This window comes from Sminthopsis crassicaudata, chromosome 2 (genome assembly GCF_048593235.1).
Source record: "Sminthopsis crassicaudata isolate SCR6 chromosome 2, ASM4859323v1, whole genome shotgun sequence".
Classification (NCBI taxonomy): Eukaryota; Metazoa; Chordata; class Mammalia; order Dasyuromorphia; family Dasyuridae; genus Sminthopsis; species Sminthopsis crassicaudata.
In genome coordinates, this window is record NC_133618.1 from 235569275 (window position 1) to 235587345 (window position 18071).

The 18071-nt window shown below is 38.0% G+C and overlaps 2 protein-coding genes across 2 annotated transcripts in view; one reads left to right on the forward strand and one right to left on the reverse strand.

The window, feature by feature from the left end:
* The window catches only part of PTPN1 (protein tyrosine phosphatase non-receptor type 1), a 65123-nt gene extending 59148 nt beyond the window's left edge, over positions 1–5975 (forward strand). Inside the window, exons 7-9 of the mRNA XM_074288589.1 lie at positions 538–699; positions 1157–1380; positions 2412–5975. Coding sequence (XP_074144690.1) covers positions 538–699; positions 1157–1380; positions 2412–2601 — 576 coding nt within the window. The 3' untranslated portion in view covers positions 2602–5975. The remainder of the gene's footprint in view (positions 1–537; positions 700–1156; positions 1381–2411) is intronic.
* Positions 5976–7171: 1196 nt separating this feature from the next.
* The window catches only part of RIPOR3 (RIPOR family member 3), a 154622-nt gene continuing 143722 nt past the window's right edge, over positions 7172–18071 (reverse strand). Inside the window, 7 exon segments of the mRNA XM_074288591.1 lie at positions 7172–8372; positions 8960–9050; positions 10796–10879; positions 12503–12705; positions 13458–13546; positions 13548–13614; positions 17339–17500. Coding sequence (XP_074144692.1) covers positions 8272–8372; positions 8960–9050; positions 10796–10879; positions 12503–12705; positions 13458–13546; positions 13548–13614; positions 17339–17500 — 797 coding nt within the window. The 3' untranslated portion in view covers positions 7172–8271.

Below are 18071 nucleotides of genomic sequence, written 5' to 3' on the forward strand. Positions count from 1 at the left end.
TTAAATATTTCATTATTGAATACTTTTTCCCAGGCACTTTTACATGTTTTTGTCTATTAGATTATTGGGTTTGTTTTGTTTGATTTTGCATATTTTATTTTAAACTTTTATCTTCTGCAGAGTTAAAAGCACATTTCTTAGACAGACATTATATGTAACACAGTACCTTCCATACTGCAGGCACTTAATGATTGTTACATTGAATTTATAATTTTTCTTCTGAGAAATAGTTATTTTAAGATAGTGTAAATTTTGGTTTTTTTGAGTTTTCTAAAGAACATCTTCCTTACCCTTCACTTATTAACCAAATAGATAAGTACATTAGTATTCCCTATGTTCTCATATTTGTATTTTTATTAAAATACCATGCTCAGTTATTCAAGATTTACTTGTTTTCCCATTTTTCTTTACCAAATTATCTGTGATTTTTCTGTTTTGATCTTGGGACACTCAGTTCATAAGCTATGATTAAATTAACATACAGTAAGTCATTTGAGAATTTGTTGGGCAGATCATCACTCTTATTTTGGCTTTCAGATGGACAAGAGAAAAGATCCTTCTTCTGTAGACATTAAGCAGGTCCTTCTAGAAATGCGAAAATACAGAATGGGACTGATCCAGACAGCAGATCAACTACGTTTCTCCTATTTGGCTGTTATTGAAGGAGCTAAATATATTATGGGGGACTCTTCTGTTCAGGTAAACACTTTCTGACCTTTGATAGAATTTTGATTATAAATCCTTTTCTCTATTTGTTTTCTGCCAGTAATACAATAAAAAATACACTTTAGCAAGAAAGCTTATTACTGTAAAGCTTAAAAGACTCTGAACATAATTTTAAAAGGTATATTTAGATTAGTCAACTGAAAGGACAAAGGCTGCTCCTAAATCATTACAAATAGATTCACCCTTTGTACAAAAGAATCTTAAATACACTGAATTTGACTAGGTCAGAAATCTTTATTTAAATAGGTCACATAGGAACTATTGGCCAGGAGAAGAAGCTTCTGTTTCAAAAGATAAATTGTATTTTTAACTTACCAGAGCAGTATTGTTTATGTAACATTGAGACAAGGGTTTGTTTTTTTGTTTTTCATTACAAGTAAGCCAAAATCTAAAATTTTAATGTTAATATGACTTTTAATTACTGATCAAGGAGCAATGGAAAGAACTCTCCAATGAGGATTTGGAGCCACCTCCAGAGCATACTCCGCCACCACCCAGACCACCAAAACGGATATTAGAACCACACAATGGAAAATACAAAGAATTCTTCCCAAACCACCAGTGGAAAATGAATGAGATGGAAGCTAAAGAACAAGATGGTCCTGTTATAGAAGAAAGCATAACTTCCTTAACTGTACCACTGACCACAGAAAGGTAAATTGAGCATGAGGAACCTCTGGGAAGGAGATGTTTATTTTAAGAACCAGAAAGATGAGGGTTGAGGAAAGTGTTTTCAATCCAGCAAGGTCTGTGGGAAGATTGTCTGATCGTACAGAGCCATTTGGAAATTATCACCTAATTCATATTAGGTACAACTTTTTTTGAAGCTGAGTTCCTGGCATCAATTTTCTAGACGTTCTTTCCAGATGATAATAGGGATTTTTAGTGGACTCAAAATCAGAAGCTTAGGGATCATACTCTAGTTTGACCAGTGACCTTTCCCTCCTTGGATCTCCAATTCCTTTGCCTATAGGTTTGAATTAGTTGGTGTCTAAGTCCTCTTCTAGCTTTAAACATTTTGGGAGATCTTAGTGTAATTCTAGAACAGCATTTTCAGGTTTTTCTTAGAAATAAATGAAATAGCACTGTTGGTTACTATTAGGTTCAGTTCACCAAAGGATTGACCTTCATTTGACACTCTAGAAAAGTTTAGCACTCTATAAGAATGTGAGGTGTGAGTTGCACCATTTAATTAAGGCATTCATACATAATTGTACAGTAAAGCTTTTTTAATCCTCAGATGTTAGACTTCTATAAATCTATATTAGAATTGTGTTTGAGGTTCCTTAGATTCACAACAGATAGGATACCAGATTGGCACAGTAGCAAAGTAATAGAAAAAACATCAGATTGGGATTTTTGGACTAGCTATGTGACCTTAGATAAGTATTTTCTGGGCCTCAGTTTCCTTCTTTGTAAAATGATGGATTTGGATGAAATTATCTCTCATTCCACTTTACTTTCTGAAACTTATATTTTCTTGACCCTTTTAGACTTAAACAGGGAATACATTTGATATCCATGGTTACTAGGTGTCGGTATCACCATAATACAACTTCTAATTAATTATACCTCTGGATTTAGGAAAACAAATTTGGTCAAATGACAAAAGATCATTACTAGAGAAGACATTTATCTATATTTAAAGTGTAATCAATCCTTGCTTCTAAATTTTCCTCCACTAGTCAAGGCACTGGAGTTAGAAGGAGAACTGTTAGTGAACATCAGAATGCCATGTCCACCAAAGAAGACCCATCCCCAGAAGACGATGAAGATAATGTGGCAACCACCTGGAAGCCCTTTCTAGTCAATATCTGTATGTTCACTGTCCTCACAGCTGGAGCTTACCTCTGTTACCGGGTATGTTTTCATTGATGGACCTACTGGCAAGATGGGAGTGTACAGAAAAAAACATCAGTTGGACTGGTTTTTAATTCAGTTCTATGAAATTAACTGAGTCATGTCTCAGAAGAAACAAATCTAAGGTTAAAAGTCTGGAACTTTGGTAGGGCTAAAAGAGAAAATTAATTGATGCACTAGGGTTTAAATAAGCCCTGTGGTCCCAAGAATAAAATAGTTGAATCTCAGGGCCTTAAAATATTCAGGACTAAGCAGAGAAAATGCCAAATAAGTCTCCTGTTTTTGTTTCTTTGTTCATTTTGTTTTTGGAAAGAATAATAGAATTACAACACATTGTTGTTTTTAACCTTTTTGAAAGCCAGTTCTTTGTTTTTGTTCTATTTCTGAAAAAGACTCGGCAAAAGTAAAATTTGCTTGTACTCTTCAAATGTTGTAACCGAATCTGCAATTTCTATTTGATTTCCCAGAAGAACCCTACTCTTTTTAAGAATGTCATTTAGTAAGGAGGGGAGAATGGGAGGAACCATGTTATACTCAGCTACTTTATAAGTAGTGTTCATACTGAGTGGTGGGCAGTGCCTGTGCTGGTTATCTGTTGAACTATAAGCACTCATTCCCTTTTTACATGGTCTTTACTAAAAATGAAGAAGGAAAAAAAAAGCCACACATCCAGGTTCTGCATTTGCTCAGGGTATTCCTTACCCCGTCTCCCCCTCCCCCAACACCCTCAATTAGAACTAGTTAATTTCTCACTTGGTACTGTTAAACTCAGCCCACATATGCACCTGCCTCTGTTGTACCCACTCCCTGTGCATTTGTTTACTTTTTTCCCTTGCAGGGGTTCAGGGAGTTCAATTCAGATATGTCCACCAGCATTTTAAAAACCTTTGTTACTATTTAGAAAAGCTAGTCTTCACATGATTTGGACTGTAAATTGCAGTTTTCTTATAAATATATACACCTTGTAAAGTTGGCTGCTATTAAAATGAGGGGCAAAAGAAAGCTCTAGGATTCACATCCAATACCATAAACCATCAAAAAGCAGACGAATGAATGCAAAGCCCTATTCCACAGCAGCCACCTGCAAGGAGTTCTCAGAGGTCATCGGCTTCTAGACCTCTCTAAAGAAGTCAGATTAGTGACTGAGCAAGACACAAGCAATTTTTCTTTGGCTTTGGGGTTGTTTTTCTTTGCTTTAGAAAACAGATTTCGGTAATGGCTTTATTTTGGCTCAGCTCTTTGCTGTGAATGTCGTCAGGTGGCACAGATGGGTGAGTGTGAGTGCCTCTCCACAGACACCTGGGTTCTGGGCTTAGTTCACTTGATAGATTAATTTCATTCCACTTCCTGTTCTACAGCAGCTCAGAAATTTGATTCTGCTCTGCCCAATGGCAGTCTCTGCTGGTAAAGCCAGCAGTAGAATTGCAGGAATTAAGAGTTAGTAGAGCCATGAGGTGCAAGTTTACTCTTACTCATGCGCTTTATCTTCTTGTTGTTCTGCCTTGGTCCCAGTTCCCCCTCTCCCTTTTCCCCCCACTTGAAGAGAGTCCAGTTTCTCAAGGAGAGTGAAAGTAGTATTCGGTGGTGCAGATAAGGGGAAGGGGCAAAATAGAGTACTTATAGTTGCAGTAGCCAGTCCAAGACAGTAGATCTTGATTTGCAATGGTGCCACTAATTGGTGCTTTTTAATGCATCCTAGTCTAGCAAGCACTTAAACACCATTTTCAGCCAAACTTTTATGGAGTATATTATATAATGAATCTTTTCACTCCATATTTATTACCCCCCCCCCAAAAAAAAAGGTATCCATAGCTCTAGCATTTTCTTAAAGTAATAATGTGTTTAAATTTTTTTTTTTTTTTTTTTTTTACCGTCAGCCTTGCATCAAGGGCTTATTGGAAATACAATAATAAATCTTCAGGTAGTGCTGGGAATTTAAGACATACCTGATAGGCTATGGAATCCATCCAGTACTTGAAAGGAGGAAGATTGTAAGCAGTCATTATTGAGTAATATTGTGGTTTTCATTAAAAATATTGGGATATGTTTATAGAACAATGGTATCATAATATATAATGAACATTTGTGTATTTAAGAAACAGTATGTGATTACTTTGTCCCGGTTACTTTCCCTATCATCTGGTAGAGTATTGTTCTCAAGCAACACTTTTCCCATTTGTATTAGAATGCATGTAAGGTTGTCTTGTGTCCTGATTAAATACCATGTGCTTGAAGGTGAAAGAACTTATATTTCTGCTTACTGATGTGCCCATACATACAGTCAAATTTATATTTGCATGATCTGATTGTTAAGTGGCTGTGGTTCACAAGGATATTGCTGAAAATGACTTCATTCAGCAATAGATTGATAGATATTTATCCAATAACAGATACTTGCCTAATTATTGGGCATGACTTTCTATTCAGTTTTATTCAGTAACCCAGTTTATCATACTTTACATCAACTGAGTAACAACTATACTACAGACATTCCAAGTGTAGGATAAGCCCTAATCACACCTCACCCATTAGAAATCTCAGGTGGTCAGTCTCCCCTGATCTTGGACAGTATCATTTAGTGTTCCAAATTCAGAAACCCATCCTGAAGCAAACCATTATTTGGAATAAAGTTAGGTAAAGAACAAAGCAGTTAATTTTTTTCTGTGGAGCACTCTTGCAAACTGAATCAACTAACATCCTGTATACAGCTAAACTAACTGTATAGATATAGATAACTGCAATATTTTTCCTGTTTGGAGGTATTAATTTTAGTCTTGGTGGGAACACTTCCTCTCACCCCAACCTCCAAAGACATATATAAAACAAAACACATATAAAACAAAAAGCCCTTTACTTCTCCACAGTGATTCAGTTATTCTCCTAGAAAAAAACATGTGGTCTTTATGTTAAGACTTTGATTTTTTTTTTAATGGGGGGGAAAGAGGGACTGGGTAGGGGGAGGTGGCTGCAGCTATTCTGCTGGTCTTTACCAGCAATTTCACATTTTGCCTTTGATGACCTGTTGGACACCATTGAGGATTTCTACTATAATGAGAAGAGAGTAAAATAACCCTACAGAGCATTAGTGAGGTGTGTCTAAGGCTTATAATGCCAAACTGTAAGCATCTTTTTCTCAAGTCCTGTATATGTATGTAGTAGTTTGGGTATGTATATACAGCAAGTAGAATTTCAAAATGGGTGTATTGGTTAACTGCCTATTCTTGGAAAATGGATGGCTATCCATCTTGTTAAACGTATGTTAGAAAGTTAGTGAGCTGCTAATGCTATATGCCTTAAGCAAATATTTACTCATCAGGTCTTTCTTTTTTTACCAATGGCCATAGAATAATACCATTTTTACAAAAATAAAAATCAACAAAAAAGCAAAATGTTTTGGTATAATACATTGTAATGTATCTCTCTGCCTCTGTGTGCATGTGTGTGTGTTGGGGGGTGGGGGTGGGAGTGGTGAGTGTGTGCAAGATTCTACAATGACCTCACAGGTTTAAATAAAATTGTACAGTTTTACAATTTCCCATGCAAATAATTGATGGGTTCTCATTTTAGTTGCAACAATAAAACTTTTTTTTTTAAAGAATATGCATTTGGGCTGCTTCCCATTTCTTTGCTGAAGAGACCATACCTCTTTTCTGTTGAAGTGAAGCACATTCTTTTTGTAAATCCAGGTATGGTTGCCTAAAGTCTCATCTCTTTACAAGCTATATACAAGTGCTAAGGTGAGTTCAGTTGTTCTCTGAACTTGTTAAAGGGCCCCTTGGTAGGAATGTTTGGGCATTATGTTATAGATGAATTAGAGAAAGGACCTTTGAGATGATTTAGTTCATTTATTTAATAAACATACACATTAAGTGCCTACTGTGTGCCAAACCCTGGGTAAAGTGCATAGTCTAGTCTTTCATCTCTCAAGACTTGTTGCTCAGAACAGTTGTCTTGCCCAAAGTTTCAAAAGTGAGTAGTAATGGAGCCTGATTCAAGCATAAACCTTCTAATTCTAAAATCCAGTGGTCTTTCCCCAATAAATTTGGGGGGGCAGCTAGGTGGCACAGTGGATAGAGCACCAGCCCTGAAGTCAGGAGGACCTGAGTTTAAATCTGATATCAGACACTTAACACTTTCTGGCTGTGTGACTTTGGGTAAGTCACTTAACCCCAATTGCCTCAGCAAAAAAAAATAATAATAATAATAATTCACTTGCACCTTCTCTCTGCAGTGTTTGTTGTGTGCTCAAGGTCTAGTGGAAACAAGTAAAGCTTAAGCTCTGTTATTGCCTTAAAAGAAAAAGGCAAATCCTATCCCATCTAAGCATCAGTTTGCCTCATCTGTAAAATGAATACCTTGAACTAAAGCTCAAGATTGCTCTGGCTCTGACATTTGGGCTGTGAATTATGAAAATGGATACACAAAACAGTCTTCTTTAACCTGCTTTTATAGCTTAGTTATTTTGAAACTATAATTAATATATTCAGCTGATGGAACAGAGAGCTTACTGAACCAGTAGAATTTTCTTCCTTCATTAAGATGCAGCATTAGTGTTTCTTTGCCTTGCTTTCCAGGACAAAATTAATTGAATAACCAATTTGGGAATTTTTTTTTAATTAAAACTTTACAGAATTGAATATTTAAGGTCACAAAAATAAATATCCAATGAAAATAAAATCACAAAGTATATACAGTGAGATTAACTGAGATTTTCTAATGCCTGTGTTATGGAACTTTCCAAGGGCCACTATTCCTTGGAGACATTTATCAATGCACATTAGTCATAGGCATCATATCATCTTCTCCAGGGGGGGAATTTTTCAGTAGGAAAAATTTTCTATCATCTTTGTCTTTTTTCAAGACAAGAACTCACAATCTTGTGAGTTCAAAACCAATTCAACTAACATCCTGGCAGACTGGAAATGTTTTGTGGGAGTTATGCTCCAGGGTTTCCATCAATGATTTTTTTACCTCTACTATTAGCCTTGTATCCTTAATAGTATAACTGAATATGGCAAAAATATGCTTTATAAATAATCTATATACTTATTGCAGTCAAGATTCTATTCCAGCATTTCAGCAGAAAAGAAAGCAGTCATACATATTTGGAAATGATGTTCTGTTTTTCAATTTTAGATTGTTCTATCAAGGCAGCGATTTCTACCATACCAATTATTCTAAGATATATATCCCATTTCCCCTGCTCCTTTGCTTATCAAGGGCAGGTTCACTATCCTCTTCTCTGGACCATGTTCTTCCTCCTCTGTTAGTAAATCAGACTTAAAAGACATTAAGCTCAACACCTAATGAAATTTGTTACCATCCTGGCTTTTTACTGGATCTGATCTTGGAGTTTGAGGCTTTGGCTTTGCTGTAGCTGGGTCAGAGGTACCTTCACAGTCTCAAGCCAAGAATGATTCTGGGAAAGGTCATTCAGGGTCTTTACCAAAGGGTGGACCATCTTTCTCTGTGCGCTTCTATTCCTGGTCAAAATCTCTTGAGCTTCCGTTTTTGTTTGTCACTGGCCATATTCTTCCAAGAAGCAGGAGCATCCATTCCCAGACTCTCTAATGAATTTGTGCTACAACACCCAAATGCCAACTGCCCGCCAGTGCCAATACTTGATCTTCATGTGACAGGGCAGTGGAAAAACAGATTCAGAATCTGGACTCAACTTGTAAGTATTTAAAACACTGTAATTTCAATATCCGCATCCTGGCATAAGGTTTCTCTGACTTCAGAGCAAATTCTATCCATCTTCTCAAAAGCCAAACGTCCCTTTTCACCTGTGTATATAAGATGATGTGTCACTGATAGGAATATCAGGTCTCTTATCCCCAATCTTATTTTGTTTTACCACCAACCCTCTCCTTCCCCCCAAAAAAATTTTTTTTTAATAGTGGGGACAAAACTACTCATTTATAAAAATGGCATAGGTTGGGATTAGGGGCAGAAATGTGTCTGTAGTCCTTGCCTGATATTTTTAAACAAGTTAAGGGTCTTTAACCTCAGCAATTTTGGGGTCTTAATCCTTATTCTTATATGACTTTGATGAAGGATGATGAACTCATTTTTTAAAGAGAGAATAAAATGTCTTTATCCTCATAACTGTTCTTCAAAACAGTTGCCTTAGTAAAAATAAAAGTTTCTTAGTCATACTAATAAATAATAGTCATCTCTGCAACTACCTATTATGTAGTTGATATTTTTAAGCAGTCAAATTATAAGAAATTTGTGGGTGAGATTCAGCAAATAAAATGGGCAAATAGGTGTAGAACCTGTTTGTGGCTTCTTTTTCCCTAAAAGCTCTGTCGTAACCAGAATGGTAAAGCTTTAGACCTCCAAAAACATCTATTTAATAGCTTAATTTTACCAAATGATAGTGTTGATTCCCGGGCAGCTGTCCTCACATCTTCCAAGTCAGACTGACATAAACTTGCAATCTGATCAATGCTTTCCATTCCCTAAGTGAACAAACAGAAACTTTTAAAATAATAAAGTCATTTATAAAAGATACACAGGCATCTGTAACTTGAGATGTGAGTTTGAATCTGTCCAGGAATTCATTTCAGTGAGGATTTCTGAGAACTAATATTGTTCATTAAGAATTTCTATAACATTGCTCTTTAAAAGAATTGTGAACAAACAGGGCTGTTAACAGAGCTTGTTGTAATGATCAAAAACTCAACAATACTTATTCTTTATCAGAGCCTTTGGATGTGTTCCTCAACTCAGCTGAAGAACACTGTATGCCATTTTATCCTCACAATAACTTTTTACCTGTATGCCTTTGGTTATATTTCTGAATATAAAATATCATGAGGCAGGAAAATCTCATCTGCCAGAACCCTAGGTTCCTCCCTGTCCTCTTAACTTGGTATATACTTAAGGCTATAAGAATCTTCATCTTTGTCATCTGCTGCCTTCTTAAGCATCCCTAGTTAATAACAGAATTTATAAGGATTAAGAGAATCAAGTGAGGTCATCATTGTACCCAGCACATAGTAAGCACCACATAAATGTCTGGGATTTTTTTTCCTGTACCGGGAAAAACAATGAATATGGCATCAAAAGACCTTGGGGTAAAGCATTTCACCTCTAGGCCATTATTTCTTCTCTAAAATGAGAGCAATAATATGGGCTTCCTCATAGATCTCCGAGGATCAAAGGAGAGAACACATCCGAAGGTGCCTTGTACTATGCAAACCATCTCTCTGTTGTTAATAGAACAAGGAAGCAAGTAACCCAGATCGTTTCCAGTAAAACTTTTTTTCTTGTTAGTGTATGCTTGAATTACTTTGACATCGCCTGGTTTGCATTTTCTGTCAGTTCTGTGGGATTCTTGCCATCCTAGTGCCAGAACTCTTTAGTGTTTGCTCCCCCTGTTGGTTAACTCTGTGCTACTTCAGTTGTGCAATGTCTGTGAGTCATCCATCTCCTTCAGTATCTCAAAGAATTTCATATCCAGATTCCCAACCCAAATTTAGAAGGCTAAGTTCCTATTGAAGTTTCAAAACAAATAAGGCAAGAACTTGAAGTGAACCTCAGAGGGGCTTCTTAAGGTTTGAATTGACCTTGATACCCCTCTTAAATAACTCTTTGAGATTCTTTGTTCCATCAAATATTTGTTAAACATATGTGTATCAGGCCCTATGCTGGGCTTTGAAAATAAAGTCCTTATCCTGGAGAAGCTTAAAGTATAATAACACTATTAGATCTCATTTTATCCTCAGAATAACCTTGGAAGATAGATGCTGGTTGTTACTTTCTCAGAATCCCATAGAAAATGTCTGAAGTTGGATTTGAACTCAAATCTTCCCAATTCAAGGTCCAGTTTTTTTTTTTTTCCACTGTGCTGTCCAGAGCCAGAGGAGGGTACATATATACATGTATAGATAGCTAGCTATAAAATAGATAGAGAATGTATGGAGGGAAGCAGAAGCAGAAGAAGAATCAAGTCAGGAAAGGATAGAGTGGAGGTACTTGAGCTGAACTGTGAAGGGATCCAGGATTCCAAGAAGTAAAGGTGAGGAGACATGACAGTGCAGTGATTGCAAAGGTCAGGAAATGGCACAGCGCTATGTGTAAAGAACAGTAAGACGACCGGTTCTAATGATGCCACTATAAGTTACCAATGAGGATATTCCCCAGAATGAAACTTTTCCCCCAACTCCTGTCAACCCCCAATCAGTAAAGAAATTAGACTTACTTTGAGATATTTTAGAGCCAAACATGAAGCTTGTTGAAGTTTTGCATCACTGTCTGAGAGAGTACTAGTGTAGTAAAGGAGTGCCTAAGGAAAAAAAAAGAGTGCCTAGAACAAAATGGAATTGCTGTTGGACTACCAAAAGAAAATCTGCTATTGTTTCACTGTCAAACACTTGATCTAGAGCTTTACCCGTTGGGTGGAATAGATAATAAAAATTAATTTATCCAAGCATTTATGGTAAGTCAATCTGGCTTCCCTTCCCCCCTCACCCAGAAACCACGATCTATCATCTTTGAGCCAGGGACACACAACACATGTTCATTAATATATTCAAGGTTTCCTAGAAATTCTTGCTCCTGGGATGTCTTGCAGTGCTGAGTCAGAGTGTCTAGAAGAATCCAATTTCATTTTTGTGATGGTGAAATTCTGTTAATCTTTTAGCCCACTCAATATATCCAGAGAAATCAAGATTTTAGCTTGTGAGTATGGTGTATACACTTTTATAAAAGTCATTCACTCTGTAATGTCTCTCAGCAAACTTCCTCAACAGCCATGCTACCTCTTCAAAGCTTATAGGAAAGCCAGTGGTTAGAATACAAAGAAACCTTTGCATCTGGAAGTTGATGATGGATCTTTTTTGTTAGAAATATTTTAAATAGAAATAGTCTTCAAGCTGTTTATCATCCTGCCCTAATTCCTGCTTTGTATTTATGGAGAAGCACCAGAGAGAAGGAGAATTAGCCCAGTGGAAACAAACTGTTCTCTGCAGAAAAAACAGGCTTGTATCCATAGATACTTTTGCAGCAATCACTGACCTCCCCTTAACAATGGAAGGATCAGAAAGCTTAATCCATGTTTAGAAACCTAAACCTTCTGTAGCTTCCCATGACCTACCAAAGACATTTAATTCCCTGACTAGCATTCAAGACCTTCCACAATATGACTAACTCGAGTTTCACTGTTATTCATGCTCAGAATAAACTGACTTTCACCTACAATGCCCAACTCTAAAACCTTGTCTCCAAGTGAAAGGATTATCTCTCCTCAGCCAGTTTCTCACAGCATTTTGCTTGGTGAGATCTCTTGCCTCTATTAAAAACTACAACTTGCATCACACTATTTGCATATATCATAGCTTCCTCTCCTACCTGACTAGATAGATAGGAAAAAGGGTTTGTGATATTTATCTCTAGTTACAAAGCACAATGCCTTCCATATAGTTAGCACTCAGTAGATATCTGAGATAAATTAAATGGAGGTAAACATAGCTTATAGAAAAAATGAGAACACCAAGAAATAGCCGCCTTTTCTATACATAGGAACCTAGGGACAGCAGAGAGGGAGTAATTTTAAAAGCTGAACCTTAAACATAGATCTTGGTGGCCATGATTTGCCATTCTAACATTGGTCCTTCCACAGAGATTCAAATTTTTATTTGGCTCTACATTCAAATCCAAAGCATGAACTTGGACAAGTCACTTAATTTTTAAATTTTTTTTCAATTAGCAAGTATTTGTTTTCTCATCATCTCATCTCCAAGAAAAAGAAAACAAAAATCTTGTTATAAATATGCAGTCGGGGGGGGGGGGGGGGGGGAATCCCATTAGGTTAATTAACTTCCCTCTATTTCAGTTTCCTAAAGATCCCATCTTCCTCTAAAGTATATGACTGCCTGTTAGCACCAGTCTCATCTTCCTCATAAAATACCTTTTCCCGAAAGCTCCTATTTCCAGCTGCATCCGAAAGACGAGCAATGGCCGCTTTGCGTACCCGGTGGTTATCATCCAGTTGCAGCAGGGCCCACGTCTTTAAGGTCTGGGGTAGTGGCTGGAGCTGTCCCAATCTCTTTCCCTTTAGCTTTTTTATCTTCTTAAGCCGTCCTGCACACTGCAGGTCTTCAAGGAGTGTGACTGAGGGCAGAGAGGAGGAAGGCAGGGAGTGAGAAGTAAATATATGTCCATGATTCCACAAAGTCAAGACAACAGGCATTTGCATATATTTTATTTATTTACAGATTTGTTTTGCCTTCTAAGAATTAGGAACCTTTTCCAGAAATAATTCATTCTAGAAAGAACTTAGTATCATGCTGTATACTTTGTCCAGAGTTTGAAAAGCAGCAACATTTGATCAATGTTCAAAAGTCAACTGAACTGAGATAACTCAACCTCAAGGATGATGACCACCCACCTATCCTCAACCTACCCCAGCAACAGGTTAATTGAGCACTTAGACTAGACCTTGAAGAATTGTACAAGATGTATTTGCATCTGAATTCTCTGTTCCTTTAGAGGCTCATTATAATACGAGACAGTGTGGTGTCATGGAGTCAGGAAATGTGGTTCAAACCTTAGGTGAATTACTTTATTACTCTCAATTTATGTTCTCTCTTAAAAAGGGTATGGAATAAAGAAAACCTTATTTTATAAATTTGAAGTGCTCCAGTTATTGAATTTGGTTCAGCGCCTAATTAGGGGTAATCTCTCAGAAAGAATGTTAGAAAGGAAGGAAAAGGTTTGGGGATTTAATGAAATAATCTTTGCATCTTGATTTTTAAGAAATGTGTCTGAACTGAACAGGCAAGGCTCTCCAAAGAAACTTCTTCTCCAGTATTGTATTTCTTTAATAATGAAATGGATGGTAATCACTGGTCACCGCCTAGTACCTTCTTTGGTGAGTTGGGCAAAGTGTTTCTCCAGATCCACAACATTCTGCTTTTCTAAGTATCTCTGAAACTGGAACCAAGTGATGAGTTTCTTCTGAGAGGCCCACAGAGATCAACCCACTGCAGCTGACCACCTGCTCCAGCAACCTGTGACACACTTGCCCAACAACAGCAGAAAAATAAAATCAACATAGGTTCATAACATTTTCATATGGAAATCTAAGGAAATGTCCACCTTTCTAAACTCAAGTTCATCAAATGTTGGGAGTACCTTTCACTCTGGTCTTCTCCACAGACTGAATATAAGCAGCCAAGGGGGGAGTTGGAGGGGTCAGGAGGTCCCCCTCCTCATAGGGGACAGTTCTGCCTAATTTTTCTCTGCTTTTTTTAAAGTCTCAAATCCTATCTTGTGCCAAAAGCCCTTCCTGATCCCTCTTAATTCTGGTGCCTGCCTTCTCATTTCTATTTATTCTGTATTATAGCTTACTTGTGCACATTTGATTGATTGTTGTCTCCTCCATTAGATTGTGAGCTCCTTGAGGGGAAGGACTGACTATTGTTCCTTTTTGTATCCCCTACACTGAGCATGGCGCCTGGTACACAGTCGGTATTTAATAAATGCTTGCTGGGGGCAGCTAGGTGGCGCAGTAGATAGAGCACCAGCCTTGAATTCAGGAGGACCCGAGTTCATATGTGGTCTCAGACACTTAACACTTCCTAGCTGTGTGACCCTGGGCAAGTCACTTAACCCCAGCCTCAGGGGGGGGGGAAATGCTTGCTGACTGACTAAAAAAGGAACCATAAAAAAAAGAATTGCTCCTCTTTCTCCCCTACGTGCTTCCCAAAGTGACTTTTCTAGCTAATCAGAGAAAGCTTATCTATCATTCTCTGAAAACATTTTAAACAAAGATTAAAAAGAAAGAAGTGATAAGTCTTTGGCTTATAAGCTGCATGGCCACAAGTTTTGTTTCCTGGAATGACCTTGCTTATAAATTAATTTTTCAGTACTGTTGTTTAGATTAAATTCCACACTCTGAGATACAGGGAACTAATTTCATCCTGAAAGGTGGTGACACTTTGGCAAGAATCGTGTACTCAAGTCAGAAAGTCCAGTTCTGCCACACTCACTATGTGAACCAAGCAAATCATTTAATCCCTCTAGATCTCAAATTGGAAATTCCTGCCCTGTCTGACCTACAGAATTAGAGTAAGACCCAAATGTGATAATACAGGCAAAAAGCACTTTGAAAACTAAAAAGTATAACTAAAATCATTGAAAAACCTGGCTACCTGCCTTCATCTGGGGACCTCATTGCTATTCTGCCTCAATTAACTTTCTTTTTTCTTCTTTCCTCTCTTTCCTCTCTCTCTCTCTCTCTCTCTCTCTCTCTCTCTCTCTCTCTCTCTCTCTCTCTCTCTCTCTCTCTCTCTCTCTCTCTCTCTCTCTCTGTCTCTCTCTGTCTCTCTCTGTCTCTGTCTCTCTGTCTCTCTGTCTCTGTCTCTCTGTCTCTCTCTGTCTCTGTCTCTCTGTCTCTCTCTCTGTCTCTGTCTCTCTCTCTCTCTGTCTCTCTGTCTCTCTCTGTTTCTCTCTCTCTCTTTCTCTGTCTCTGTCTGTCTCTCTCTCTCTCTCTTTCTCTCTCTCTCTCTCTCTCTCTCTCTCTCTCTCTCTCTCTCTCTCTCTCTCTTCCCTTTTCTCTCTTTCTCTCTCTGTCTCTGTGTCTCTCTCTGTCTCTCTCTCTCTCTTCCCTTCTCTCTCTGTCTCTGTCTCTTTCTCTCTCTCTCTCTTCCCTTCTCTCTCTCTCTCTCTCTGTCTCTGTCTCTCTCACATCCTCCTTTCTTCCTTTTTTTTTTTCTTTAAGGCAGTTGGGGCTAAGTGACTTGTCAGGGTCATACTGCTAGTAAGTATATGAAACTATTTGCACTCAGACTCTTACTCTGGGGGCAGTACTCTATTCAGTGTACCACCTGCTCTGCCTAGATTAATTCACCCTCATTTCCAACTACTATTCCTTCCTTTGGAATAACCCCAGCTGCTAAAGAACATAACAACCTTCCAGAATTCGGCCGTCCACTAATTTATTCCCATTCCTCTTAGCCCTACACTGTGAATGAGCCCTCCAGATCTGCCAGTTCTTCCCGTATACCCTCTGGAATGCCAATTCCACGATTAACAAACTTGATTTCACTAAGATGAACATGTCCTTCCAAATTCCTGTACTCATTGAGACCCGACCCTTTTGAGCACTAGTTGCACTTAAATTCATACCTCTTGACTCACTAGTCATGGTGGGGAGCATTATGATATTTCTTGTTCTTTTTTGCTACTTTCAGACCATCACTTTTGGTTCTCACATCTCATCAATATCCTTAATACCCTTGAAACAAACTGCTTATGCTTATAGAGGGCTGAACAGAATTGGAGGAAATCATGTAATTGTTTTAAGTGGGAGTCCATCATAAATTTATAGTGACTGATCCCAATTGAACCCTTGTAACAACAATCAACTCTCCCACTCTTACTTAATTGGTTCCTATCCCATTCAACAGAGCAGTTGCTAACTTTTCCTTCTCCTCATATTTGAGGACATTACCCTGCCTCCCACCAAATTTCTCCACTGATAACCTCATACCTCACATTTTTAGGTCAACAATTCAAGCTGTTGTCTCAAGATCTCCTCCTCCCTTCCTTACCTCATATTGCTCTGCCCTAGAATGAGGGAGGGAGTTGGGAAGGGTAGGAAGACTATAGAACTAGTCATTTTAATTTTCAGTGGAAGGGGAAAATCCTGGGTGGGAGTGGGGGTGATTAATAAGAGCTGCTAGAATCTGATTTAGGTGATAATTTTGGATTAGATGAACCTTTTAAAAAAAAAAAAAAAAAGGGAGGCTCTTCTGCTTGCCAAAGCCAAAAGGATCCCATCCTTTCCCCCTTCTCTAGCAGATTATTTCACCATTATTCCCATTTTCTTTCTAATCCTCCCTTTCCATTCACTGGATCCTTCCTTGGTGTCTACCAATATGACCAGACCTGCCCCAGTCTTAAAAAGACAACAAAAATACCCCTCTCAAACATGCCCTCCAATATCATCCTTTCTCTCCTCTTTAAGGCTAAATTCCTTTAAAAAGCTGTCTGCAATCGGTGCCCACACTTCTTTCACTCAATCCCTCCATTATCTGGCTTCTGAAATTCAACTGGAACTGCTCTCTCCGACGTTCTAGTTGCCCACTCTGCCTCTTCTCTACGTCCTTCACCACTGCTAGCATCTGGCATTACTAACCATTCTTTTCCCTTTGGACACACTCTTTTTCTATGGTTCTGCCCTCCTGCCCTGTCTCACCACCTCCAAGCACTCAGTAATCATCTACATGCAGATGATTTCCACATCTGTATATCAACTTCGGATCATCTCAAATTCAGCGTTTCAAAAAAACTCCTTTTTCCTTCACCCCAAACTTCTCCTCTTGCTTATTTCCCATTACTGTTAAGGGTGCCATCATTCTCAGCCCCATAGACTTAAAAGTCACAGCATCCTTGACTCCTCCCTCTCATTCCACATAGCTAATTTATTGCCAGATCTTATTTCTCTACAACAATTCTTGTAAGCATCTCTTTTTCTCCACTAAAACAGTGATAACTATACGGGTTCATATCACCTTCTGCCTAGATTGTTGCAGTAGCAATCCTTACAGCTGTTCTATATTTACCTTATATGTTTTTAATATACATTATATCATTAGAATGAAAACTCCTTGAGGGCAGGGTCATTTTTTTGTTTGTTTTTGGGTATCCTTAGTGTTTAGCATGGTATCTGGTACATGGTAAGTGCTTAATAAATGCTTTGTTGATTGATTGAAATGCAAAGAATTTTCAATAAATCTACCTATCTCAAGTTGTCCGGGATATTTCCCTTTAACTTTGTGCAGAAACATTTTTTTTAGTTGATTTTGGAATTTTTTTGCTGAGCAGAATAGGTTCCCTCCTGGCTCGGTACATTCACTCCACATCTTCAGATACCGCTTCTTCTTCTTTGCTTGAGGAATAACTGAAAATCCAGATTTAGAATCATTAATTGTCTGGAATTCTGGCATTATTGGAAAATGTGTTCAGGAAAAGACACCTGAAATCAAATTTCCCTGAGCCCAGCCTCTGCTATCCATAAGAGTATCCCTTGGAGCTTTATTGTTCCCTGCAGGAGAATTCCTTTCTGAGAGCATTCTCCAAAGACAGAACAGTCTCTGACCTTCTCTTCTCTTTCCGATGAAAGCCTTATAGTCTTTAGAATCTGGGGAAGAGTAACAATTTTCAAAGATGGGTAAAAATAGGGCTTCTTTTACTCCATTTTATTCTCTAGTTCTTAAAAGATTCCAGGTTCTGTACTAGCCAATGGAGAAAGCCTAGTATAGTGAAAACTGTCCTGCACTAAGACAGAAGTCCCTGCTTTGTCACTTACAATCTGAATGACCTTGGGGAAAATACTTATCTGAGGCTATGTATGTACCTCAGGGCGGCAAAGAAAGTGATTTGTAAATCTAAAAGCACTGTATAAAGACAAGTTAGTCTCTGAACTTCTCAGATACTTCTTAGAACTTCTTAAATACTTTCTCCTTCGGACT